General features: G+C 52.6%; 2 protein-coding genes across 5 annotated transcripts in view; both read left to right on the forward strand.

The window, feature by feature from the left end:
- The window catches only part of YJU2B (YJU2 splicing factor homolog B), a 31917-nt gene extending 16256 nt beyond the window's left edge, over positions 1 to 15661 (forward strand). For 2 of the 3 annotated variants that reach the window (XM_019016106.3, XM_019016105.3), the window contains exons 3-11: positions 3943 to 4145; positions 6608 to 6661; positions 8532 to 8614; positions 9760 to 9815; positions 10128 to 10188; positions 11223 to 11365; positions 11455 to 11627; positions 14672 to 14810; positions 14962 to 15661. In XM_019016106.3, the coding sequence (XP_018871651.1) occupies positions 4143 to 4145; positions 6608 to 6661; positions 8532 to 8614; positions 9760 to 9815; positions 10128 to 10188; positions 11223 to 11365; positions 11455 to 11627; positions 14672 to 14810; positions 14962 to 15440 (1191 nt within the window). In that variant the 5' untranslated portion in view covers positions 3943 to 4142 and the 3' untranslated portion in view covers positions 15441 to 15661. Of the gene's footprint in view, positions 1 to 172; positions 291 to 3942; positions 4146 to 6607; positions 6662 to 8531; positions 8615 to 9759; positions 9816 to 10127; positions 10189 to 11222; positions 11366 to 11454; positions 11628 to 14671; positions 14811 to 14961 lie in introns of those variants that run through there. The other variant, XM_004060139.4, reaches the window with a different exon arrangement.
- Positions 15662 to 16727: 1066 nt separating this feature from the next.
- Positions 16728 to 26494, forward strand: MRI1 (methylthioribose-1-phosphate isomerase 1). 2 transcript variants are annotated; one of them, XM_019016108.4, is made up of 6 exons: positions 16728 to 16954; positions 17057 to 17295; positions 20545 to 20633; positions 20747 to 20923; positions 21010 to 21234; positions 24324 to 26494. In XM_019016108.4, exons 1-6 carry the CDS (start codon positions 16823 to 16825, stop codon positions 24482 to 24484), a joined length of 1023 nt encoding a protein of 340 aa, XP_018871653.1. In that variant the 5' UTR covers positions 16728 to 16822; the 3' UTR covers positions 24485 to 26494. The 2 variants fall into 2 exon arrangements, with proteins under 2 accessions (XP_018871653.1, XP_018871652.1); XM_019016107.4 differs by lacking the exon at positions 20545 to 20633 and adding an exon at positions 18140 to 18315 and having other exon boundaries at positions 16732 to 16954.
- Positions 26495 to 26504: the final 10 nt, after the last annotated feature.

Genomic DNA, 26504 nt, shown 5'->3' on the forward strand with positions numbered 1-26504 from the left:
CCTGGGAGGGCGGTGCCAGGAGGCGGGCCTCGGATTGGGCCTCACGTAGTGGGCTGGACAGAGGATGGAGCCTCTTGGCGTAAGCGCGGTTGGGCGGGGCATTCCTGGATTGGCCCGCTCCGGCGTCCCAGAACGCTTGGCGTATCGTCATTCAGCCAATCAGCGTGGAGCTGTTGCCTCGCCCCGCCTCACGCTGGCGTCCGGGGGGCGCGGAGAGGGCGCCCAGGTTCACCGCGCTCTCAGCGCGCACTTCCGGGCACGGTCAGGGCGTGACGTCGGGAGGAGGGCAGGTAAGTGCTGGCGGGCGGAGGAGCGGGGAGGGCCGGGGGTCCGGCAGTCGCCTCACCCTGGCTTCGGAGCTGCCCGGCGCGCCCGTCCGCGTCGGGGGACGCGGAGCTGAGGACTCGATTTAGATGCCCGGAGCCGACCCAGGTCCCAGCCAGGACCAAAGTCCCCGAGGCCCCAGCTGAGACCTCTGACCCAAGTGCCCGGGACCCGGTCCCATCCTAGCCCGGATCCATATTATGCCTGAAGGGCCCGGGGTTTTTGCATCGGGAAAATGGGACCAATAAGTCCCTACCTCACCAGATTTTATAAAAATGATTCTTGTAAAACCGTGAGCAGGAGAAATGACTAAACTGCCAACGTTTAACTCGGCGTCAGGCGCTGCCCTGAATGCCTTAACCAGCCATTTTTACACATAAGGAAAATGAGGCTTAGAGAGAGAAAACAATTTGCCCCAAGTCAAGCAGATAGGAAGCAGCAGGGTGGAGCTCCGAGCCCAAGCTGTAAGCCCAGAACAAACAGGGTCGGTAATTACTTTTGCACCAAGGACCGGAGATATCTACACGCCCACCCGATAGCCCCGTCTGCCATTTACTGGGGTAACAAAACCATCTTAAGACACACACACACACCCTCAAGCTCCTGTAAACGGAGTATTTGCTCTTTGCAGGCTCTTCCCGTGGGTTAGTTGATTCACAGCATCCCCAGAAAGTCAGTCTTGTCGTCATTCGCCCTTTACCGGTGACGAAATACAAGCCCAGGGAAGCGCAGTCACTGACCAAGGTCACCCAGCTGATGAGGAGTGGAGCTGGGATTCAAGCCCAGGGAGCCGTGTCCCCTAACGCCTCAAGGGGCACTTAGCTATTTTGTTGGCAAAAGTATTTTTAGGTTGGAACGGACCTTGGAATAATCCAATCTAAGGGACACACTTTATAGTTGGAGGATCCAAGACTAAGGTGAGGGTAGAACAGTTTATATCCGGGACTTTGCACCACTGCCTCACCACCTCACTACACCACTCCCACTCCATCAGAAGCTCTTCCATCAGCTTCTTTCTTTCTTTCTTTTTGTTGGAGACAGAATCTCACTCTTGTCACCTTGGATGGAGTGCAGTGGCGTGATCTCGGTTCACTGCAACCTCCGCCTCCCAGATTCAAGCGATTCTCCTGCCTCAGCCTCTCCAGTAGCTGGGATTACAGGCGTACGCCACCAGGCCTGGCCAATTTTTGTATTTTTGGTAGAGACGGGGTTTCACCATGTTGGCCGGGCCGGTCTTGAACTCCTGACCTCAAGTGATCCACCTGCCTCAGCCTCCCAAAGTGCTGGGATTACAGGCGTGAGCCACCGAGTCCGGCCCCCAAGAATGGTTTTAAATTTTCTAGTCGTTGGGGAAAAATCAAAAGAAGAATACTTTGTGACATGACGATTATGTGAAATTCAAATTTCTGTGTCCATCAATAAAATTTATATTGGCATGCAGCTACGCCCGTTCATTTATATATTGTTTGGGGCTGATTTCTAGCTATGAAAGCAGAGTTGAGTTGTTGGGGCAGAGATAATTTGGCCTAAAAAGCTAGAAATACTTACTCTCTGGCCCTTGACAGAGAAACTTTGCCAATCTCTGTTCTAGAATACCCTTCACTGCCTCACAGAGTCTCTCTTTAGTGTAAACTAGAACTTCTTTCTTTTTTTTTTTTTTGAGACGGAGTCTCGCTCTATCGCCCAGGCTGGAGTGCGGTGGCACAATCTTTGCTCACTGCAAGCTCCGCCTCCCGGGTTCACACCATTCTCCTGCCTCAGCCTCCCAAGTAGCTGGGACTACAGGCACCCGCCACCACGCCCAGCTAATTTTTTGTATTTTTTAGTAGAGACGGGGTTTCACTGTGTTTGCCAGGATGGTCTCGATCTGCTGACCTCATGATCCACCCGCCTCGGCCTCCCAAAGTGCTGGGATTACAGGCGTGAAGGACTTCCTTCTATATGACCTCAAAGCCTCCCTTCCAAACATGGGAGGGGGTCTCACCACCCCTAGTTTGAGGAGCCCCTGCATTTCCCACCTGTGTCACCTGCACTGACTGTGACCCTTATGGAGCCTCATTCAGTTATCTCAGTTGTTTACCCAGTTGACATTTATCTGGGCCTGGCACTGTCCTAGGTGTTGGGGATATGGCACAGTGTGACCTGCCGGGGGAGACATAAACCGACACAGGGTGATGTGATCAGAATTCCAGGAAACAAGTGACCATGGATTGGATGGTCGGATGAGGTCGTTAGTTTTTTTTGTTTGTTTGTTTGAGAAGGAGTCTCACTTTGTAGCCTAGGCTGGGATGCAGTGGCGCCATCTTGGCTCACTGCAACCTCCGCCTCCCGGTTCGAGCCATTCTCCTGCCTCAGTTTCCCGAGTAGCTGGGATTACAGGCATGCACCATCACACTCGGCTAATTTTTGTATTTTTAGTAGAGATGGGGTTTCACCATGTTGGCCAGGCTGGTCTTGAACTCCTGACCTCAGGGGATCCACCTGCTTCAGCCTCCCAAACTGCTGGGATTACAGGTGTGAGCCACCGCACCTGGCCGGATGAGGTCTTTGATGGATATGATATGTAGGTCAAGACCTGTGACAAGGGGCTGGGTGCAATGGCTTGCGCCTGTGATCCCAGCACTTTGGGAGGCCCTAGGTGGGTGGATCACCTCAGGCCAGGAGTTCCAGACTGGCCTGGTCAACACAGTGAAATCCTGTCTCTACTAAAAATACAAAAAAATTAGCCAGGCTTGGTGGAGGGTACCTGTAATCCCAGCTACTCAGGAGACTGAGGCATGAGATCACTTAAACCCAGGAGGCAGAGATAGTGAGCCATGATCATGCCACCCCACTCCAGCCTGGGTGATAGAGTGAGACTCCGTCTCAAAAAAAAAAAAAAAAAAAAAAGCCTGTAACAAAGAGCTTGCAAACCTGAGGAACAGCAGGTGCAGGCCAGCTGCACTTGGCCTTTGAAGACAGCCAGGAAGCCAGTGTGGCTGGAACAGAGTGAACGAGAGATAGAGGGGTAAGAGTTAGGCTTGGAGAGGCAGGCAGGGGCCCCACAGGCCGTGGGAAGCGGTTTGACTTGATTCTAAAAACCATATGAATCATGGGAGGGGTTTAAGCAGGAGAGTGACACGTTTGTTCATATTTTAAAAGATCCCAGCTGGGCATGGTGGCTCACACCTGTAATGCCAGCACTTTGGGAGGTTGAGGCGGGTGGATCATGAGGTAAAGAGATCAAGACCATCCTGGGCAACATGGTGAAACCCTGTCTCTATTAAAAATACAAAATTAGCTGGGTGTGGTGGCGCACGCTTGTAGTCCCAGCTACTCGGGAGGCTGAGGCAGGAGAATCACTTGAACCCAGGAGGTGAAGGTTGCAGTGAGCAGAGATCGCGCCACTGCACTCCAGCCTGGTGACAGAGCGAGACTCCATCTCAAAAAACAAAAAGATCCCCTGGGCAGCTGTGGGGTGAGCAAGTGTCAAGGGCAGAGTCGGGAGAGAGAAGACCGTGCTGGCCCACGTGAGTGATGATGGGTGCTGGACCCGGTGGGGGCCACAGAGGGATGAAAGTGTCAGATGTGATGCGTATATTGGCTGCAGAGTGGACAGGACTCTCTCTTTCTAAACAGACACGCCGCTTTTTGGATGCCTCCTATGCCTGGCGGGAGTCTTGCCTGAGCTGGCACCACCACACGGCCCACGACATCTTCGCAGGGAAGCCTGTGGACCCTCTGCCAGGCTCCGCAAGAGGTCAGGACAGGGCAGACTGGCACAAGGCCAGTTTCTGATCGTCCGCCCTGAGGGTGAGGACCAGTAGGCAGCTCCCAAGATGGTGAGTAGACAGCCTCGTGTGCCCTGGGTGTCTCTCCCAGTCTTTGTAGGACCCTGGAAGCAGCCCCTCCTCCCCTCCCAGAGCTCTAAGATGATGATTTCAATCTCCGGGTCATCATCTTTTGGTGCAGTGGGTCTGAAATGTGGCTTTGCACTAACATCACCCACGGGCGCTTTTTAAATGTTTTTTTGTTTCATTTTCTTTTGTATTTGAGACAGTCTCACTTTGTTGCCTAGGCTGGAGTGCAGTGGCACGCTCTCGGCTCACTGCAACCTCCGCCTTCTGGGTTCAAGCAAGCACGTCCCACTAATTTTTGTATTTTTAGTAGAGACGGGGTTTTGCCATGTTGGTCAGGCTGGTCTGAAACTCCTGACCTCAAGTGATCCACTACACTCAACCTAAATTTCCCCTTCCCCCTTTCCCCTCCCCCTCCCCTACCCCTTCCTTTCTCTTTCTTTCTTTCATTTTTTTTTTAACAAGGTGAAATTCATATAACATAAAATTAACCATTGCAAGGCCGGGCACAGTGGCTCACGCCTGTAATACCAGCAGTTTGGGAGGCCAAGGCAGGCGAATCATTTAAGATTACGAGTTTGAGACCAGCCTGGCCAACATGGCGAAACCCTGTCTCTACTAAAAATACAAAAATTAGGCTGGGCCCGGTGACTCACGCCTGTAATCCCAGCACTTTGCGAGGTCGAGCTGGGCGGATCACCTGAGGTCAGGAGTTTGAGACCACCCTGGCCAACATGGTGAAACCCCGTCTCTACTAAAAATACAAAAATTAGCCAGGTGTGTTGGCGGGAGCCTGTAGTCCCAGCCACTCTGGAGGTTGAGGCAGGAGAATCGCTTGAACCCGGGAGGTGGAGGTTGCAGTGAGCTGAGAACATGCCACCGCACTCCAGCCTGGGCAACGAAAGCGAAACTCCATCTCAAAAAAAAAAATAGAAAAATTAGTTGGATGTGGTAGCACATTCCTGTAGTCCCTGCTACTCAGGAGGCTAAGGCACGAGGATCGCTTGAACTCAGGAGGCAGAGGTTGCAGTGAGCCAAGATTGCACCACTGCACCCAAGCCTGCGTGACAGAGCAAGACTCTGTCTCAAAAAAAAAAAAAGAAGAAAACGAGCGACTCTTCAGCCAGGCTCAGTGTTCTTTCTTGAGACCTGTGTTCAACGGTACTACATGTGTGTCTGCCCAGTGGCAATGTTAAATACTTCTTACCGTCAATCACAGTCCCCAAAAGAGTGTGAAAGCCACCATAGGAGCATCTGAACCTCATGAAATTTTCCAAAGCAATGACAATGGGTTTTTTGCCCAAGTAGCCTTTCCCCAATCAGACACTGAGCCCAGCACTGTCCTCTAAAATGTCCCCGAGTCCCCCTTATCCAGGTCCTGCCCCCTGAGGCTGCATAAGTAGGTTTCCTGGAGGGAGCCTGTGTGTTAATCCAGTCTCACGCTGCTCATAAAGACATACCCAAGGGCTGGGCGCGGTGGCTCACGCCTGTAATCCCAGCACTTTGGGAGGTCGAGGTGGGTGGATCACAAGGTCAGGAGTTCAAGACCAGCCTGGCCAATATGGTGAAACCTTGTCTGTACTAAAAATACAAAAAAATTAGCTGGGCGTAGTGGCACATGCCTGTAATCCCAGCTACTCGGGAGGCTGAGGCAAGAGAATTGCTTGAATCCGGGAGGCAGAGGTTGCAGTGAGATGAGATCGCACCATTGCACTCCAGCCTGGGCAACAAGAGTGAAACTCTGTCTCAAAAAAAAAAAACATACTCAAGCCTGGGTAATTTATAAAGGAAAGAGGTTTAATTGACTCACAGTTAAGCATGGCTGGGGAGGCCTCAGGAAACTTAACAATCATGGCAGAAGGGGAAGCAAACACGTCCTTCTTCACGTGGCAGCAGCAAGAATGAGCAAGAGGAAAAGCTCCTTGTAAAACCATGAGGTCTCTCGAGAACTCATTCACTGTCATGAGAATAGCATGAGTCGCCCCCATGATTCGATTCAGTTACCTCCCACCAGGTCCCTCCCATGACATGTGGGGATTATGGGAACTACAATTCAAGATGAGATTTGGCCTGTAATCCCAGCACTTTGGGAGGCTGAGGTGGGTGCATCACTTGATGTCAGGAGTTCGAGACCAGCCTGGCCAACATGGTGAAACCCCATCTCTACTAAAAATACAAAAATTAGCTGGGCGTGGTGGTGCATGCCTGTAATCCTAGCTACTCAGGAGGCTGAGGCAGGAGAATCGCCTGAACGCGGGAAACGGAGGTTACAGTGAGTCAAGATCGCACCACTGCACTCCAGCATGGGTGACAGAGCAAGACTCCATCTCTAAAGATTAATAGTAAAATAAAAAATCAGAAAAAATTTTTTTGAATGAGATTTGGGTAGGGACACAGCCAAACCATATCAGCCTCTCTCTGAGTCATGTCTCTGTTCTGCTTTGCAGGGTGAAAGGAAAGGGGTCAACAAGTACTATCCTCCAGACTTCAACCCTGAGAAGGTAAGCAGGCTCTCCGCTCCAGGTCCACAGTAGCAAAAAGACCCACGTCATCCCCTCTTGGGGTTAGAGCCACTGCTGTGGAAGGATGGGTGGCCCCCAAGGTCTTTTTGTCTTCTGCTCGTCACCTGAGTCTCGAGGCTGTCTTCACTTTTGGGTGATAACTGTGGCTCTCCTCAGGGACCTGTAACTCCATGTCCACACTATACTAGAGTATAGTGTGTTTACAGCAGGGGCCCAGGATAAAGCAGAGCGCACAGATGAAGGGTCAGATCCCATGGCTTCCCCAGCTCCAGCACCTCTGGCGTCCTGGTTGTCCCCTCTGCCTGGAATCTCTTCCTCCACTTCACCATACTCTCACTTCCTTAAGTGCTTTTCTCACAGAGGCCCTCCCTGACCACTGTCTCATTCTCTGTTGCATTGCTGAGCACTTTATATAATCTCATAGCCCTTATAACTCCCTCACTTATTCATTTATTTGCGTCTTGTCCATCTCCCCCACTAGAACATTCTCTCCATGAGGGCAGAGATGTTCATCTATCTTATTGTGGCTGTGTCCCCACACAGTAGGTGCTCAGTAAGGGCCCGAGTGTCCCAGCTGCCTCGTCCTGAGTATAGGATTTAGCCTCTCTATGCCAAAGTTTCTCCATACGTCAGAAGGGGGAAATAAAATGAGCTGACCTCACAGAATCATTGAGGGATTAAATCCTAGCTACTCAGGAGGCTGAGGTGGGAGGATTGCTTGAGCCCAGGAGGTGGAGACTGCAGTGAGTCATAATCATACCACTGCACCCCAGCCTGGGCTACAGAGCCAGACCCTGCCTCAAAAAAAAAAAAAAAAAAAAAAAAGCCGGCGCCATGGCTCACACCTCTAATCCCAGAACTTTGGGAGGCCAAGGCAGGTGGATCACGAGGTCGAGAGTTCAAGACCATCCTGGCCAACATGGTGAAACTTGATCTCTACTAAAAATACAAAAATTAGCTGGGCGTAGTGGCCCACACCTGTAGTCCCAGCTACTTGGGAGACTGAGACAGGAGAATCACTTGAACCCGGAAGGCGGAGGTTGCAGTGAGCCGAGATCATGCCACTGCACTCCAGCCTAGTGACAGAGCAAGACTCTGTCTCAAAAAAAAAAAAAAAAATGAGGTGATGCACATGAAGTCCCCAGCAAATGTTTGCCAGTCTTGTCACCTCACCTCATCTTCCCCATAAAACCTGGAAGTAATAATGAACATTATACATAGTTGACAGACAGGGGAAACAGAGGCTCGGGAAGGCAAAACGTGAGGTCACTCGCCCAGGGTCCCCTGGCTCTTTCAGCTCATAAATGGGAACGGGGCTGGGTGCAGTAGCTCACACCTGTAATCCCAGCACTTTGGGAGGCTGAGGCAAGTGGATCACCTGAGGTCAGGAGTTGGAGACCAGCCTGGGTGACATGGTGAAACCCCGTCTTTACTACAAATACAAAAAAAATAGCCGGGCGTGGTGGCAGGCGCCTGCAATCCCAGCTACTTAGGAGCCTGAGGCAGGAGAATCACTTGAACCCAGGAGGCAGAGGTTGCAGTGAGCCAAGGTCACTGCAATGGCATGCCATTGCACTCCAGCCTGGGCAACAAGAGCAAAACTCCATCTCAAAAAATAAATAAATAAATAGGAGAGGGACTATTCAAACTCACGTTCCTGGTTCCAAGCCTACATGTTCCAGTAAGACCTGGATGCCCCCTTATTGCTATGAACACCCGTCCTGCAGGACATAAGAATCAAGGCCTCTCCCATCCGTGAGACCCTTGTCCCAAAGCAGTGGGGGTGGCAGAAAATCGTGAGCTCCCCCAGCTCAGCAGCACTAATCCGCTTCTCATCCTCTCCACACAGCATGGCTCTCTCAACCGATACCACAACAGCCACCCGCTTCGGGAGCGGGCTCGGAAGCTGTCACAGGGCATCCTCATCATCCGGTAAGGCCCAGCATCACCTGAGGACCCCACCGTCCTGCCCCATTCCTTCAGTCTCAAGGAGAGTTCAGTGCCCTCATTGGCCCAGTGCTGCAGGGTCTTCATTCCATAAAGCAGAAAGTCACTGTATCAGTCAGTTATTGCCGTGTGACAAAACAATAAGCATTTATTATTGCTCACATGTCTGCAGCTCAGCAAAATATCTCTGCTGGGCTTGGAAGAGCTTGGCTGGGCTGGGCTAGGCTGGCCTGATCTGGGCTGGGCTCCCATGTGTTTCAGAGTTGGCTGGCTGGGGACTGGCTGGTTTAGCAGGGACTTGACCTGTACAGCTGGGCTCTGCTCCGTGTTGTATCTCATCCTGTAGCAGGCCAGCCTGGACTTGATCACATAGGACTCTCAAAAAAGACAGTGATTGTGGTTGGGCACAGTGGCTCACGCCTGTAAACCCAGTACTTTGGGAGGGTGAGGCAGGTGGATCACTTGAGGCCAAGAGTTTGAGAGCAGCCTGGCCAACACAGTGAAACCCTGTCTCTACTGAAAACAGAAAAAATTAGGCTGGGTGCGGTGGCTCACACCTGTAATCCCAGCTCCTCAGGAGGCTGAGGCAGGAGAATCACTTGAACCAGGGAGCTGGAGGTTGCAGTGAGCCAAGACCGTGCCACTGTATTGCAGCCTGGCAACAGAGCGAGACTCCGTCTCAAAAAAAAAAAAAAAATTTGCCGGAATTGGTGGCGCACACCTATAATCCCAGCTACTTGGGAGGCTGAGGCATAAGAATTGCTTGAACCCAGGAGGCAGAGGTTGCAGTGAGCCGGGATCGCACCACTGCACTCTAGCATGGGGAACAGAGCAAGACTGTCTCAAAAAAAAAAAAAAAAAAAAGTCGCAGCAGCACCCAAAGGCGGCTGTCCCTGGATCTGGTCAGTCTGCTTTCTAGCAGGCAGGAAGTTCCTGCTCAGTTACAATGGTTGTGATTCTTTTTCTTCCATATATCCATTTCCTGTGTAATGTGACTGCAGCAACTCCCGTTAACGGGGCAGTCTAATACCCCACCCCTCAAATCACAACCGCGGCCAGAGTCGCAGGTGTGGAGACCCAGGGATTGTACAAGTGGACAAGTGCAAGTAAGATGCTGTCTGTCTTTGCAGATTCGAAATGCCATATAACATCTGGTGCGATGGCTGCAAGAACCACATCGGCATGGGTGAGCCTCTGCCTGCCCTCCATTCAGTCCTGCAAACATCAGACCCCCTAACTGCTGGATGCTGCCGGGGTGGGGGTGGGAGGATCCTGATCAGGAATGAGGGAGGAGACGGGCACCCGAGTGACTGGCTGGCCATGGAAGCTCCTTTGCAGAGGGATTAGGAAGCCAGGCTCTGGCTTCCAATCCTGTCTCTAACTCCACCTAGTTGGGGAACCCTCAGCAAGTGACAGTGAGCCTCTTTGTACCTCAGTTTACCCATCTGCAAAATTCAGATGGCAATGAAATTACCACCCCTGCCTGACCCCCTTCCAGGTGTTCGTTACAACGCAGAAAAGAAGAAGGTGGGCAATTACTACACAACCCCGATCTACAGGTAAGGGCGGCTTGGTGGCGTCTTGGGAACAGGTGGGGTGGCCACAGGGCGAGGGGGCTACAAAGAGTCTGAGTTGGGGGGGAACCCATTCCCTGCAGAACTCTCCTGGAAATCACCCTGGTTGGTGAATCAGGGCACGCCCCACCCCCGCAACCCTCCATGGCTCCCACCTTCCTCAGTAAAAGCCCAAGTCCTCCTCCTGGCTCACAAGGCACCACACACTCTGCCTGTCCTTTCTTCACCCTAACCTCCTCCTGCTGTCCCCCTCCCTGGCCTCCTCGTTGTCCCTCACACACCCCAGGGACACACCCACCTCTGTGCTTCCACCTGGAATGCTCTTCCCCAGGTAGCTCCAAGGCTCCTCCCTCACCCGGGGTTTCTGCTCAAACAGCACCCCTCAGAGGACACCTTTTCTAAAGTGAGACTTGACACTGGTTGCTTGTGCGATCAAGGTGGCCCCTGCTGGGACGTCAGCCTTTCCATGAGCAGGTTCGCTTTTCCACTACTCAGCAATGTCCCCAGCAGCTGGCACTGAGCCTGCCACAGAGCAGCCTGTCTTGGGCGGGTTTGTTGAATAAATGAACTAATGGACAAATGAATGAACGAATGAATGAACAAATGAATGAATGAATGAATGAACAAATGATAAATGAATTAACAAATGGATGGATGAGCAAATGAATGTATGAATTACTTTAACAAATGAATCAGTGAACCAACAAACAAATGCACTAATGAATGAACAAATGAATTAACGAATAAATGAACCGAAAAAACGGATGAGGGAATGAATGAATGAACAAACAGCTGAATGAACAAATGAATAAGCCAACTGCAGCCCCACTGACAGAAGGTCCGTTCTGGGTGCCTGGATGTGCCCCTTTTGCCCGTGGCTCTACATGGCACATAGTGGGTGCTCAGTGAATTTTTGTCAAATGACACCATTGGGTGGAAGGAAGCAGGCAGAGGTGACAGGGCTGTCCTGGGGCACAGCCACAGCCTCCTTCTGACTCCTGCCCACCGCTCCCTCCCAGGTTCCGGATGAAATGCCACCTCTGTGTCAACTACATCGAGATGCAGACGGACCCCGCCAACTGCGACTACGTGATCGTGAGTGGCGCCCAGCGCAAGGAGGAGCGCTGGGACATGGCGGACAATGAGCAGGTGCTGACCACAGGTGAGCGCCACCCACTTACCTGCCTGGGGGTCCTGGCCCTGAGTCTGCGCTGGGGCCCCCAAAGCCCAGCCGAGCTCTGGTCGTTGCAGAGCATGAGAAGAAGCAGAAGCTGGAGACGGACGCCATGTTCCGGCTGGAGCATGGCGAGGCCGACCGCAGCACACTCAAGAAGGCGCTGCCCACACTGAGCCACATCCAGGAGGCCCAGAGCGCCTGGAAGGACGACTTCGCCCTTAACAGCATGCTGCGGAGAAGGTTCCGGGTGAGGGGGGCTCCAGCCCGGGGTCAGAGAGGATGCATGGTGGACCAAGGCCCGGGTCCAGCCCTCGCCCCACCACATCCTAGCTTTGAGCAGGCCACTGTACCCTCTGAGCCTCAGTTTCCCTATCTGCTACATGGTGATCATGCCCTGTCTTAATCCATTCTGGCTACTATAATAAAAAATACCATAGACAGAAACAGTAGAAATTTGGCTGGGCACAGTGACTCAGGCCTGTAATCCAGCACATTGGGAGGATCGCTTGAGGCCAGGAGTTCAAGATCAGCCTGGGCAACATAGTGAGACACCCCCCGCCCGGCATCTCTAAATAAATACATAAATAATAGAAATTAATTAATTCTTTTTTTTTTGAGACAGTGGTCGTCTCGCTGTGTCATCCAGGCTAGAGTGCAGTGGCACAATCTTGGCTCACTGCACCTCTGCCTCCTGGGTTCAAGCAATCCTCCTGCCTCAGCCTCCAGAGTAGCAGGAATTGTAGGTACCCACCACCACGCCTGGCTAATTTTTTTTTTTTTTTTTTTTTTTTTGAGACTGAGTTTCACTCTTATTGCCCAGGCTGGAGTGCAATGGCATGATCTCGGGTCACCGCAACTTCCGCCTCCTGGGTTCAAGTGATTCTCCTGCCTCAGCCCCCTGAGTAGCTGGGATTATAGGCATGCACCATCACGCCCAGCCAGTATTCTTAGTAGAGACGGGGTTCCTCCATGTTGGTCAGGCAGGTCTCAAACTCCCAACCTCAGGTGATCCGCCCGCCTCGGCCTCCCAAAGTGCTGGGATCACAGGTGTGAGCCACTGCACCTGGCCAATTTGTGTATTTTTAGTAGAGGCGGGGTTTCACCATGTTGGCCAGGCTGGTCTCGAACTCCCAACCTCAAGTGATCCACCGTGGCCTACCCAAACTGCTGGGATTACAGGTGTGAGCCACCGAGACCAGCCAAAATAAACAATAGAATTTTATTTCTCATGGTTCTGGAGTCTGCGAAGTCCAGGATCAAGGCGCTGGCAGATCCAGTGTCTGGAGAATGGGTGAGGGCCCATTTCTTATAGGCGGTGGCTTCTAGCTGTGTCCTCATGTGGCAGAAGGGACAAACAAGTTCCCTTGAGCCTCCTTTTATAAGTCCAATAATCTCATTGGTGAGGACATAGCCCTCCTGACTTAATTACTTCCCCAAATGCCTCCCGTCTTTTAACACTGTCAACGTTGGGGATTAAGCTTCAACATATCAATTTGGGGGACACAGACATTGAGACCATAGCTCACCCCTACCTCACCATGCCATGGGAGATACCTACCTGGTTGCCTCCTTTTATTTATTTATTTTTTTTTCTTTTTGTGACCGGGTCTCACTCTGTTGCCCAGGCTGGAGTACGGCGGCAAATCATGTCTCACTGCAGCCTCGATGTCCCAGGTTCAAGCAATCCTCCCCACTAAGCCTCCCAGGTAGCTGGGACCCACAGGCACGAGCCATCACACCTGGCTAATGTTGGGTTTTTTGTGTTTTGTTTTTGCTTAGACTGAGTCTCGCTCGTCGCCCATGCTGGAGTGCAGTGGCATGATCCCGGCTCACTGAAGCCTCCACCCCAGGTTCAAGCAATTCTCCTGCCTCAGCCTCCCAAGTAGCTGGGATTACAGGTTCCCACCACTGTGCATGGCTAATTTTTTGTATTTTTAGTAGAGACTGGGTATCACCATGTTGGCCAGGCTGGTCTCGAACTCCTGGCCTCATGTGATCCACCCGCCTCAACCTCCCAAAGTGCTGGGAGTATAGGTGTGAGCCACTGCATCCGACCTGGCCACCACATTTTAAATGGAACCTCTTGGCTGGGCGTGGTGGCTCTCATCTGTAATCCCAGCACTTTGGGAGGCTGAGGCAGACGGATCACGAGGTCAGGAGATCGAGACCATCCTGGCTAACATGGTGAAACCCCGTCTCTACTAAAAATACAAAAAAAAATTAGCCGGGCGTGGTGGCGGGTGCCTGTAGTCCCAGCTACTTGGGAGGCTGAGGCAAGAGAATGGCGTGAACCTGGGAGGCGGAGTTTGCAGTGAGCTGAGATCGTGCCACTGCACTCCAGCCTGGCCGACAGAGCAAGACTCTGTCTCAAAAAAAAAATAGAATTAAATTAAATTAAAAAATAAATGGAACCGCCCAGCCCATCCCCTACCCACCTGTCCTGCAGTTTTTTTTCTCTTTATCACTGTCTCACCACTAGAGGCCAGCTCCACGAGGGCAAGGGTTTTTCCCTGCCTGCCGCTGTATGCCCAGTGTCTAGAACAAAGCCTAGCACAAGGTGGGTATCCCAGAAATATTTGTAGGATGAGGCCGTGCATGGTGGCTCACACCTGTAATCCCAGTGCTTTGGGAGGCTCAGGTGGGAGGATTGTTTGAGGCCATGAGTTGGAGACCAGCCTGGGCAACATAGTGAGACCCCCATCTCTACAAAAAAAAAAATTTTTTTTTTTTTTTAAACAGTCTCCCCCTTTCACCCTGGCTGGAGTGCAGTGACACGATCTCAGCCCACCACAACCTCCACCTCCCCAGCTGAAGTGATTTTCATGCCTCAGCCTCCCGAGTAGCTGGGACCACAGGCGCATGCCACCATGCCTGGCTAATTTTTATATTTTTATTAGAGACAGGATTTTGCCATGATGGCCAAGCTGGTCTCAAACTACTGGCCTCAAGGGATCCACCCGCCTCAGCCTCCCAAAGTGCTGGGATTACAGACATGAACTACCAGGCCCAGTCTCTACAAAAATAAATGTTTTAATTAGCTGGGCGTGGGGGTGCACACCTGTAGTGCTGGATACGTGGGAGGCTGACATGAGAGAATCGCTTGAGCCCAGGAGTTGGAGGCTGCAGTGAGCTATGATTGCGCCACTGCACTCCAGCCTGGGCGACAGAATGAGACTCTGTCTCAAAAAAGAAGAGTAAATGAGACCCTGAGTTGGAGCAGTGCCCCCTAGTACACAGAAGAGACAGGGCTTTGACACCCCCTATCTCTGGTGTTCTTGGCCCTCAACACAGGAAAAGAAAAAAGCCATCCAGGAGGAGGAGGAGAGAGACCAGGCCTTGCAGGCCAAGGCGAGCCTGACCATCCCGCTGGTGCCTGAGACGGAAGATGACCGCAAGCTGGCGGCTCTGCTGAAGTTCCACACCCTGGACTGTGCGTAGGAGGCCGGGGGAAAAGGGGACAGGGAGGCTCCGAGTTGCCTGGAGATGGGGGGTCCTCAGCCATGAGTGGACTCTGGTCTACCAGAGGGCAGTTCTGGACCCCCTCCCCTGCCGCCCCTGAAATGTGCTCTCCTCTCCTCTAGCCTACGAGGACAAGCAGAAACTCAAGCGGACCGAGATCATCAGCCGCTCCTGGTTCCCCTCTGCCCCCGGATCCGCCTCCAGCAGCAAGGTCAGCGGCGTCCTGAAGAAGCTGGCACAGAGCCGCAGAACCGCGCTTGCCACCTCCCCCATCACCGTCGGGGACCTGGGCATCGTGCGGCGGAGGTCTCGGGACGTCCCGGAGAGCCCCCAGCATGCGGCCGACACCCCCAAGTCTGGGGAACCGCGGGTACCAGAGGAGGCTGCCCAGGACCGGCCCATGTTCCCCGGAGACTGTCCTCCGGAAACACCTGAGACCCCCAAATGCAGCAGTCCGAGGGGGCAGGAAGGGAGCCGTCAGGACAAGCCCCTGTCGCCAGCAGGCTCCTCCCAGGAGGCAACTGACACCCCCGACACGCGGCACCCCTGCAGTCTCGGCTCCTCCCTCGTGGCGGACTACTCCGACTCAGAGAGTGAGTGAGCGATCCCCATCCTGGAGACTGGACCCGCTCCAAAGGCCCGGACACACCCAGGAGGCCCCTCACAGACTGCAGACCCCCGGCTTGCCCACCAGCCCTGGGAGAGCTCAGATGCCGCATCCTCCCCAGACCGCGCCTTCCTGCAACCGTGGAGTTATTTATTTGGTCCTGGTGAGGGTGTTTGTGCCTTGTGAGACTCCGTACATTAAAGACCTGTCTCTTCTTCCCTGTCTTGGGTTGTTAGATGGACCCTGGGGCTGCCCCCCCACCTCCCAACCTTGACCAAGCTTGGCAGGCCTCTCATCAGCAAATGCTGGTATAGGGTCATAGCTCTGACCACAGACGTGGTCCCCTTCCAGAGTGACAAGAGTCTCAAGGTGGTGGTCCCGGTTGGCCAGGAATCAGGACAGACTTCCTGGAGGAGGAGGCATGGGCCAAGTGTGAAGGGTGAAAAGGGGGCCAGGAACCACACACACAAGGCCAGGGACAAGGCACACGGGGTACCCAGTATCTGTGCCAGATGCAGCAGGGGCTGGAGCACACAGGTGTGAGCTTTTTATTATACCCAGCCCAGGGGTGGCCCATGGAAAAGCCCCCCGTGCATGTTACTTTTGGGGTTTTTTTGTTTTGTTTTTGAGACCGAGTCTTGCTCTGTCACCCAGGCTGGAGTGCAGTGGCACGATCTGGGCTCACTGCAACCTCTGCCTCCTGGGTTCAAGTGATTCTTCTGCCTCAGCCTTCCGAGCAGCTGGGACTACGGGTGTGCGCCACCACGCCCAGCTAATTTTTTGTATTTTTAGTAGAGACTGGGTTTCACCATGTTGGCCAGGCTGGTCTCGAACTCCTGACCTCAAGTGATCTGCCCGACTCGGCCTCCCAAAATGCTGGGATTCCAGGCGTGAGCCACAGCGCCCGTCCTGCATGTTACTTTTGAATGAAACCGAGCAGAAAATGGCCCAGAAACAGCCGTGCATCCATCAAGGGGCACACGACCCCCCACTACCTCCCCCTCAACCTTGGAGAAGGAAGATCATCTAACAAATTCTTTCGTTTGAACACTTGATATTACCTTGCCACTGGGGATACGTCCCTAACTCTAGACAGCAGGTTGCTAAACACAGGGCCTGGTATCCACTAGGCGTCCCATAAATGCTGCCACTTTTGTGGTTCCGAGGAGGCGGCTCACTCCGTCAGGGCTTGCCAGGAGTCGTGGAGTGGGTTCGGCCACGTGGACTCCGCGTCCTGGGAACCCGTGGAATCGGGTTGGATGCGCATGTGCATGTCTCTTTTTCCGGGGGAGGCTCCGCCCACGGCCCCGCCCCCCTCCCAAGTGCGCGCGGACCCCCAGCTCCCTCTGAGTTGCGCTGGGCTTGGCTGCTGCACCATGACCCTGGAGGCGATCCGCTACTCGCGGGGCTCCCTGCAGATCCTAGACCAGCTGCTGCTGCCCCAGCAGAGCCGCTACGAGGCGGTGGGCTCGGTGCACCAGGCCTGGGAGGCCATCCGCGCCATGAAGGTGCAGTGGGGCGGCGGGGCGGCGGGGCGGCGGGGCGGCCGGGCTGGAGGTGGGAGTGCGCCCGCGCCTGCAGCTTCCGACGCCCAAATCCCTGCCCCGCAGGTGCGGGGCGCCCCGGCCATAGCCCTGGTGGGCTGTCTCAGCCTCGCCGTGGAGCTGCAGGCGGGCGCCGGGGGACCGGGACTCGCCGCGCTCGTGGCCTTCGTGCGCGACAAGCTGAGCTTCCTCGTCACCGCCCGGCCCACCGCTGTCAACATGGCCCGCGCCGCCCGCGACCTGGCTGATGTTGCAGCCCGGGAGGCCGAACGGGAGGGCGCTACGGAAGAGGCGGTCCGGGAGAGGTACGGGGATCTTGTACCAGGCACGGCGCTGAGCAGGAATTATATTGACTCTTTTTAAGTACAGTGACCCACTATACAGATGGGGAAACTGAGGCATGGCGACCTTAAGTCCCTTGTCCAGAGCCCCACAGATGGGTAAACTGAGGCACGGCGACCTTAAGTCCCTTGTCCAGGGCCCCACAGATGGGGCCCAGAGTCTAGCCTGGGCAGCCTGGCCCTGAAACCTAACTCCTTAATCATGCCTCCCCTGAATACACGCAGCCCCTTATCCGCCCGTGGAGGCCCTTTTTGGTGTCTCCGTGTTCTCTTGGTTTCTGCTTTTGAGGAACTTTTTTTCCTGTCCTGGTCCCCTTCCTGCCATCTTTTTCCCCCCACTTCCTTTCTGCTCCAGCCCTCCCTGCAATGTCACTTTACCCCACCAAGCTCGAGCCTGCCTTACAGCCTTTGCACGTGCCATTGGTGCGGGCCAGGTATCCATAGCGCCCTCCTCCACCATCCTATATGATCCAGCTCACCCGCTGCTCTCTGTTGCCTGATTCTGCCGGCTTTTCCTTCATTTTATTATCTCTTCATCAGCTGGCTCAGTCACCCCAGTGTCAACTCCACAGGAGCAGAGATTTTTGTCTTGTTTACTGCTGGGTCACACCGGAACTGCTTTGTAAACATGTCTTTGCATGAATGAACGGAGTGACACTTCAGTGGCCCTGGCCGAAGGGTCCAGGCCCCACAGCAATGAGAGGCTTTGAGCAGGAGGGCTCCAGGACAGCAGCGTTAGGCAGAGAGGAGGCGTTGGCCTGGGCCCTGGGGCCTGGTGGCTGGTGCTGAAAACTCCTTGTCACCCCAGAGTGATCTGCTGCACCGAGGACATGCTGGAGAAAGACCTCAGAGACAACCGAAGCATTGGGGACCTAGGAGCCCGCCATCTCCTGGAGCGGGTGGCCCCCAGCGGTGGCAAGGTGACTGTGCTGACCCACTGTAACACTGGTGCTCTGGCCACCGCTGGCTATGGTACAGCCCTAGGTGAGAGGGCCTCCTCAGGGGGTAGGGGAGGGCCTTCTAGGACCTTTTTTGGATACAAGAGAAAGAACCCCAAACCCAAACCACTTTATCCACAAAAAAAATGGGAAGGTATTAGTTCTAGTATGGAAACACTTATATGGTTGGCTTCAGGTATGGCTAGATCAAGGGGCTCAACCAGTAGCATCAGGACCTATCTATCTCTGTACTTCAGCTCTGCCCTCCTTCATCTTCAGGTTCCATGGGCTGGCAGGCGGCTGTTAGGGTCCAAATCATGAGGAAAAGAGCCTCCTGTACTAGAAAAGTCTCCTTGTATCTCAGGGGGTCCACTAGAGCACCTGCCCATCCCAGAGCAGTCATTCGATGGGCCCTGCCTGAGCCATATGCCTAGAGCCAGGGCAGGACGTGGACTCCAGGAGGAACTGGGGAGAAGGGAATGAGCAGAGAAAGACTAGGTAGCTGTGACCAGGAGACAGGGGGAGTGGGCTGTAGGGGGCCAAGGCAGCAGATTCCACTTGACCCTAAATCCACCAGGAAATTTCCCTACCTGCCTGAGTCCCACCTTCATCCCTGGGAACTGAGGCCTTGATGGAAAGACCTCTGCCTTTGATTCATTCACTCACCCAGCATTTAGTAAGCACCTGCTGTGGCTGAGACACCGCCGTTTGCTGGGGACACAGCAGTGAACAAAACAGACAAAATCTCTGCTCTCAGGGGTCCCAGGGAAGCAGAAGGAACAGTCAACAGGCAAAATAAATACAGTCATCCTTCAATATCCGTGGGGGACTGGTTCCAGGACCTCCTACAGATACCAAAATCCATGGATGCTCGAGTCTCTGATATAAAAATGCCATCATATTTGCATGACCTATGCACATCCATATATATATATATATATATATATATATATATTTTTTTTTTTTTTTTTTTTTTTTTTTTTGGAGACAGAGTCTTGCTCTGTCGCCCAGGCTGGTGCAGTGGCATGATCTCAGCTCACTACAACCTCTGCTTCCCGGGTTCAAGAGATTCTCATGCCTCAGCCTCCTGAGTGTCTGGGATTATAGGCGTGAGCCACTACACCCAGCTAATTTTTATATTTTTAGTAGGGACGGGGTTTCACGACGTTGGCCAGGCTGGTCTCGAACTTCTGACCTTAGGTGGTCCGCCAGCCTCGGCCTCCCAAAGTGCTGGGATTACAGACGTAAGCCACAGTGCCCAGCCCACCCCTGTATTTTAAATCGTGTCTAGATTGCATATCATAGCTAGTCCCATGTAAATACTGTGTAAATTGTTGTTACTGGCTAGGTGTAGTGGCAGTGCAGGCCTGTAATCAGGAGGCTGGGGTGGAAGGATTGCTTGAACTCAGAAGTTCTAGACCAGCCTTTGCAACACAGCAAGACCCTATCTCTATTTTTAAGCCTGTAATGCCAGCACTTCGGGAGGCCAAGGCGGGTGGATCGCTTGAGCTCAGGGGTTCAAAACCAGCTTGGGCTTGATGGCAAAACCCCATCTCTACAAAAAATACTAAAATTAGCTGGGTCTAGTGGTATGCACCTGTGGTCCCAGCTATTCGGGAGGGGGCTGAGATGGGAGGATTGCTTTTTATATATTTATTTATTTTGGAGACAGAGTCTTGCTCTGTCACCCAGGCTGGAGTGCCATGGCATGACCTTGGCTCACTGCAACCTCTGCCTCCTGGGTTCCAGCGATTCTTTTCAAGTATTTTCTTTCTTTCCTTTTTTTTTTTTTTTTTTTTTTTTGAGACAGAGTCTTGCACTGTTGCCCAGGCTGGAGTGCAGTGGCGCAGTCTCGGCTCACTGCAAGCTCCGCCTCCCAGGTTCACGCCATTCTCCTGCCTCCGCCTCTCGAGTAGCTGGGACTACAGGCGCCCGCCACCACGCCCGGCTAATTTTTTGAACTTTTAGTAGAGATGGGGTTTCACCGTGTTAGCCAGGATGGTCTCGATCTCCTGACCTCGTGATCAGCCTGCCTCGGCCTCCCAAAGTGCTGGGATTACAGGCGTGAGCCACCACGCCCGGCCCAAATATTTTCAATCCACATGGTTGAGTCCATGGATGGAGAACCCATAGAAAAGGGGGGCTGCCTGTACGCATGAGGTGTTAGAAGGTGAAAAATGCTAAGGACAGAGAGCAGGAAACTGGAAGTGTGGGGATTGCTATGCAAAACTGATATATCAGGGAAGGCTTCACCGAGAAGGTGTCCTTTAAACAGACGTGAAACGGAGCTATGCGAGCATTGGGAAAAGCATACCAGGCAGAGGGAACTACCACTGCGAGGGCCCCTGGGTGGGACTGTGCTCGGTAAGCCTTTGGCAATCCACGCCCAGACTAGGAGCCTGCACCCCTAACCAATGGACCACCCTGTCTGTTTGCCCCTCCCTGGGGCCTTCTCCTGGTGGGTGGGGCCCCCGCAGGTGTGATCCGCTCACTGCACAGCCTGGGCCGCCTGGAGCATGCCTTCTGCACGGAGACCCGGCCCTACAACCAGGGAGCCCGGCTGACAGCCTTTGAGCTGGTCTATGAGCAGATCCCCGCCACCCTTATCGCTGACAGCATGGTGGCTGCTGCCATGGCCCATAGGGGCGTGTCAGGTAAGCAGACGGTAAGCCCTGGGGGCGGGGCTCTGGAGCATGGGGCCAGGTAATGACCCCCAACTTCTCACACGCCCCCTCCCCAGCTGTGGTCGTGGGAGCTGACCGCGTGGTTGCCAATGGCGACACAGCCAACAAGGTGGGCACCTACCAGCTGGCCATTGTCGCCAAGCACCATGGCATTCCCTTCTACGTGGCTGCCCCCAGCTCTTCATGTGACCTCCGTCTGGAGACCGGCAAGGAGATCATTATTGAAGAGCGACCGGTCCAGGAGCTGACCGATGTTAATGGGGTCCGGATTGCGGCACCCGGTAAGCTGCCCCCTCAGAAAGGGGACACCCCAGCTCCTGGGCACTTCATGGAGGCAGGTGATATGCAGGTCCTTGTCATCCTTCTGGAACATACACAGCTCCTACAAGCCACTTTTTCTTCTTTCTTTTTTTTGAGATGGAGTCTTGCTCTGTCCCCCAGGCTAGAGTGCAGTGGCGCGATCTGGGCTCCCTGCAACCTCCACCTCCCGGGCTCAAGCAATTCTCCTGCCTCAGCCTCCCAAGTAGCTCGGACTATAGGTGGGTGCCACCACGCCTGGCTAATTTTTGTATTTTTAGTAGAGATGGGGTTTCAACATGTTGACCAGGCTATTTATTAACTACTGACCTCAAGCAATCAGCCTGCCTCTGCCTCCCAAAGCGCTAGGATTACAGGTGTGAGCCACAGCGCGCCTGGCCCAAGCCACTTCTTCTAACAGGTGCATCCTGGAGGTCAGATCCAATGTAGGAATTTACAACTAACCGGTTATATGAATGATCTTGAGCAACTGTCTTGCTATTCTCCACTTAGGTTTTCTTAAGAGGAAATAAGAATATCTGGCTGGCCACGTGTTTGTAAATAAAAACCAAGACGGCCAGGTGAGGTGGCTCACGCCTGTAATCCCAGCACTTTGGGAGGCCAAGGCGGGCAGATCACAAGGTCAGGAGTTCGAGACCAGCCTGGTCAACATAGTGAAACCCCGTCTCTACTAAAAATACAAAAATTAGCCGGACATGGTGGCACCCGCCTGTAGTCCCAGCTACTCAGGAGGCTGAGGGAGGAGAATCCCTTAAACCTGAGAGGTGGAGGTTGTGGTGAGCTGAGATTGCACCATTGCACTCCAGCCTGGGCGACAGAGTGAGATTCTGTCTCAAAAAAAAAAAAAAGAAAAGAAAAAGCAAGATATTTCTACACTTATTTTTATTTTTATTTGTTTATTTTCATAGAGATAGGTTCTCGCTATGTTCCCCAGGCTGGTCTCAAACTCCTGGCCTCAAGCGATCCTCCTGCCTCAGCCTCCCAAAGCACTGAGATTACAGGCATGAGCTCCCATGCCTAGCTGCAAGACTTTTCTTAGCTGCCTATACTTCCTGGCTGTGCAACCGTTAACAAGTCCCTAAATTCTCTAATTCCCTAAGATCCTCACTGGTCCTATCTGTAAAATGGGCTATGGCTAGAACCTGCTGCATAAACCCAAGGGCGGTCAGTGAATTAACCCACAGGACATTTAGATCAATGACTGGCCCTTTAAATATTAGTTCATGCACTCGGATGCCGTGGCTCACGCCTATAATCCCAACACTTTGGGAGGCGGAGGTGGGCGGATCACTTGAGGTCAGGCGTTCCAGACCAGCCTAGCCAACAGAGCGAAACCACGTCTCTACTAAAAAAATATAAAAATTAGCCAGGCGTGGTGGTACATGCCTGTAGTCCCATCTACTTGGGAAGCTGAGGCATGAGAATTGCTTGAACCTAGGACGCAGAGGTTGCAGTAAGTTGAGACTGCACTACTGCACTCCAGTCTGGGCGACAGAGCGAAACTCCATCTCAAAAATTAAAAAAAAGGCCGGGCGCTGTGGCTCACGCCTGTAATCCCAGCACTTTGGGAAGCCGAGGCGGGCGGATCACCTGAGGTCGGGAGTTTAAGACCAGCCTGACCAACATGGAGAAACCCCGTCTCTACTAAAAATACAAAATTAGCCGGGCGTGGTGGCACATGCCTGTAACCCCAGCTACTCAGGAGGCCGAGGCAGGAGAATTGCTTGAACCCGGGAGGCGGAGGTTGCGACGAGCCAAGATAGCGCCACAGCACTCCAGCCTGGGCAACAAGAGTGAAACTCCATCTCAAAGAAAAAAAAAAAAAAAATAGTTCATGAAATATTAGCATGAACCAATATTAGCATTATGGGGCCAGGTACAATGGCTCACACCTGAAATCCCAGTATTTTGGGAGGCTGAGGTGGGAGGATCACTTGAGCTCAGGAGTTCAAGACCAGCATGGGCAACATTGCCAGACCACAATCTCTAAAAAAATTGTTTTGCCAGGTGTGGTGGTTCATGATTGTAATCCCAGCACTTTGGGAGGCTGAGGCGGGCGGATCACCTGAGGTCAGGGGTTCAAGACCAGCCTGGCCACTGTGGTGAAACCCCGTCTCTACTAAAAATACAAAAAAAAAAACGTTAGCTGGGCGAGGTGGCAGGCGCCTGTAATCCCAACTACTCGGGAGGCTGAGGCAGGAGAATCGCTTGAACCTGGGAGGCACAGGTTGCAGTGAGTTGAGATCATGTCACTGCACTCCAGCCTAGGTGACAAGAGCAAAACTCCATCTCAAAAAAACAAAAAACAAAAAAACAGCCAGACATGGTGGTGCACATCTGTGGTCCTAGCTGCTCAGGAGGCTGCGGCAGGAGAATCGCTTGAACCCAAGAGGCAGAGGTTACACTGAGCCAAGATCGCACCACTGTACTATAGCCTGGGTGACAGAACGAGACTCTGTGTCAAAAAAAATAATAATAATTAAAAATAAAACTAAAAAAATAAGTGGGATGGGCCAGGTGCGGTGGCTCACGCCTGTAATCCCAGCACTTTGGGAGGCCGAGGCGGGCAGATCACCTGAGGTCGGGAGTTTGAGACCAGCCTGACCAACATGGAAAAACCTCGTCTCTACTAAAAATACTGGCCGGGCATGGTGGTGCATGCCTGTAATCCCAGCTACTCGGGAGGCTGAGGCAGGAGAATTGCTTGAAACCTGGGAGGTGGAGGTTGCGGTGAACCAAGATCGCGCCATTGCACTCCAGCCTGGGCAACAAGAGCAAAACTACATCTCACAAAAAATAAAAACATAAGTGGCATAGATGTGTATAGGACTTTGAATTCTTCTTGGGGAGTGACATTCTAGGGGCAGTGGCGAGTCTAAACTTACTACTGAGTACAATGTCCATGCCTGCATGTACTTTTGGGGTGAGAATCCTCAGGTTCTCAAGGACTCCCCAATTCCAAGAACCACTGTGGTAGAAACAGATGATCACAACCTGAGAACTTTCACAGAAGCAAATTCTTGCCTCCTTGCCTCCCCTCTCTCCCCTGCAGGGATTGGAGTTTGGAATCCTGCCTTCGATGTCACCCCCCATGACCTCATCACTGGCGGCATCATCACAGAACTGGGGGTCTTTGCGCCTGAGGAGCTCCGGACAGCCCTAACCACCACCATCTCTTCCAGGGATGGAACCCTAGATGGACCCCAGATGTAACAAACTCAGCTCTCCCTAGCCTGCCTCTCTAGGTTTTTTAATACATTTCTTGAATGGCTACCCAAAAGCTGACCTTCCTGCCCCAGACCACACTTGTTCCTAGTGCAGGGAGCTCAGACAGGGCCTTCTATCTAGAGCCCAGCATCTAGAGCCAGGCTGCCCAGATTCAAATCCTGACTCTGCCACTTTTCCCACTGTATGATCTTGGGCAAGTCACTTCACCTCTCTGTGCCTTGGTTTCCTCATTTATAAAATGTGGATAACAGGCAGGGCGCAGTGGCTCACACCTGTAATCCCAGCACTTTGGGAGGCCGAGGCAGGTGGATCACAAGATCAGGAGATTGAGACTGTCCTGGCTAACATGGTGAAACCCCATCTCTACTAAAAATACAAAAAATTAGCCAGGCGTGGTGGCGGGCACCTGCAGTCCCAGCTACTTGGGAGGCTGAGGCAGGAGAATGGCGTGAAACTGGGAGGCAGAGCTTGCAGTGAGCCGAGATAGCGCCACTGCACTCCAGCCTGGGCAACAGAGCGAGACTCCGTCTCAAAAATAAATAAAATTAATTAATTAATTAATTAATTAAAAAAATAAAAAATAAATGGATAATACTAGTACCTCCCTCTTAAGGTCAGGGCTGGAGCTAGGGTGACATCTCCAGGGCAGAATTTTAAGAGGACACAAAAAACCTCAGCAACCAAAATAAAAAATATTTTAAAGCAATATTTTGTTTTGGGTTTTTTTTTTTTGAGATCGAATATCACTCTGTTACCCAGGCTGGAATGTAGAGGCGAGATCTCAGCTCATTGCAACCTGTGCCTCCCAGGTTCAAGCGATTCTCCTGCCTCAGCCTCCTGAGTAGCTGGGATTACAGGCATGCGCCACCATGCCCAGCTAATTTTTCTATTTTTAGTAGAGACATGATTTCACCTTGTTGGCCAGGCTGGTCTCGAACTCCTGACTCAAATGATCCCCCTGCCTCAGCCTCCCAAAGTGCTGGGACTACAGGCATGAGCCACTGTGCCTGACCTTATAGCAGTATTTTTTAAAAATCAAAATTAATGCAAAAATCCATGATGAGGCCAGGCTTGGTGGCTCATGCCTGTAATTCCAGCACTTTGGGAGGATCCCTTGAGCCCAGGTGTTTGAGACCAGTTTGGGTAACATAGGAAGAGCTTGTCTCTACAAACAAAAATTTAAAAACAATGAGCTGGGCATGGGACTCACACCTCTAGCCCCAGCTACTCAGGCTGAAGTGGGAGGATGGCTTGAGCCCAGGAGTTCAAGGATGCAGTGTGCTTTGATTGCACTACTGCACTTCACCCTAAGCAACAGAGTGAGACCCCATCTCTTTAAAAAAAAAAAAAAAAAATCCATGATGAACAAAACAAAACAAGTATTTTTTTGAGACAGGGTCTCGCTCTGTCGCCCAGGCTGGAGTACAGTGGTGCCATCTCAGCTCACTGCAACCTCCGCCTTCTGGGTTCAAGCGACTCTCCTGCCTCAGCCTCCCGAGTAGCTGGGATTACAGGAGCCTGGCACTATGCCTGGCTAATTTTTGTATTTTTATTAGAGACACCATGTTAGTCGTGGCTGGTCTGGAACTCCTGACCTCGGGTGATCCGCGCGCCGCGGCCTCCCAAAGTGCTGGGATTACAAGCGTGAGCCACCGTGCCCGGCCTAAATAAAATTTTGAAGAGGCTAGAACCCCGCACTTGTGCTTGAGCTTACTGACCTCAACACCCTGGTTCCACTAAAACTTTATTTACAAAATTATGCTGCCGGTCTGCAGGATGTAGTTTAACAATTTGATTATTTTGGATATTAAAATATTTTTTAAGTCTTGAAAATATTGTTTACGATTACCAAAGTTTTTGAACCTTCTTAAATTCTGTACCAGAGGTGAGTGCCGCACCCTAACCTAGTCTGAGTTTTTATGTGTAAAGATCATAAAACGTTGTAAGTTTTCTAAAACACATAAGCTCTCAATAAACGTTAGCTTATCATTGTCACCGTTTTGTT

The sequence above is a fragment of the Gorilla gorilla genome, chromosome 20 (assembly GCF_029281585.2).
Source record: "Gorilla gorilla gorilla isolate KB3781 chromosome 20, NHGRI_mGorGor1-v2.1_pri, whole genome shotgun sequence".
NCBI classification, from domain to species: Eukaryota; Metazoa; Chordata; class Mammalia; order Primates; family Hominidae; genus Gorilla; species Gorilla gorilla.

Bases quoted from the DNA above. Each gene is read 5' to 3' on its own strand.
- MRI1 (XM_019016107.4), top strand. From the start codon at position 16,823: ATGACCCTGGAGGCGATCCGCTACTCGCGGGGCTCCCTGCAGATCCTA. The intron at 16,955-17,056 runs GTGCAGTGGGGC...CCTGCCCCGCAG, and splicing joins AGGCCATCCGCGCCATGAAG to GTGCGGGGCGCCCCGGCCAT. The intron at 18,316-20,746 runs GTGAGAGGGCCT...GGGCCCCCGCAG, and splicing joins TGGCTATGGTACAGCCCTAG to GTGTGATCCGCTCACTGCAC.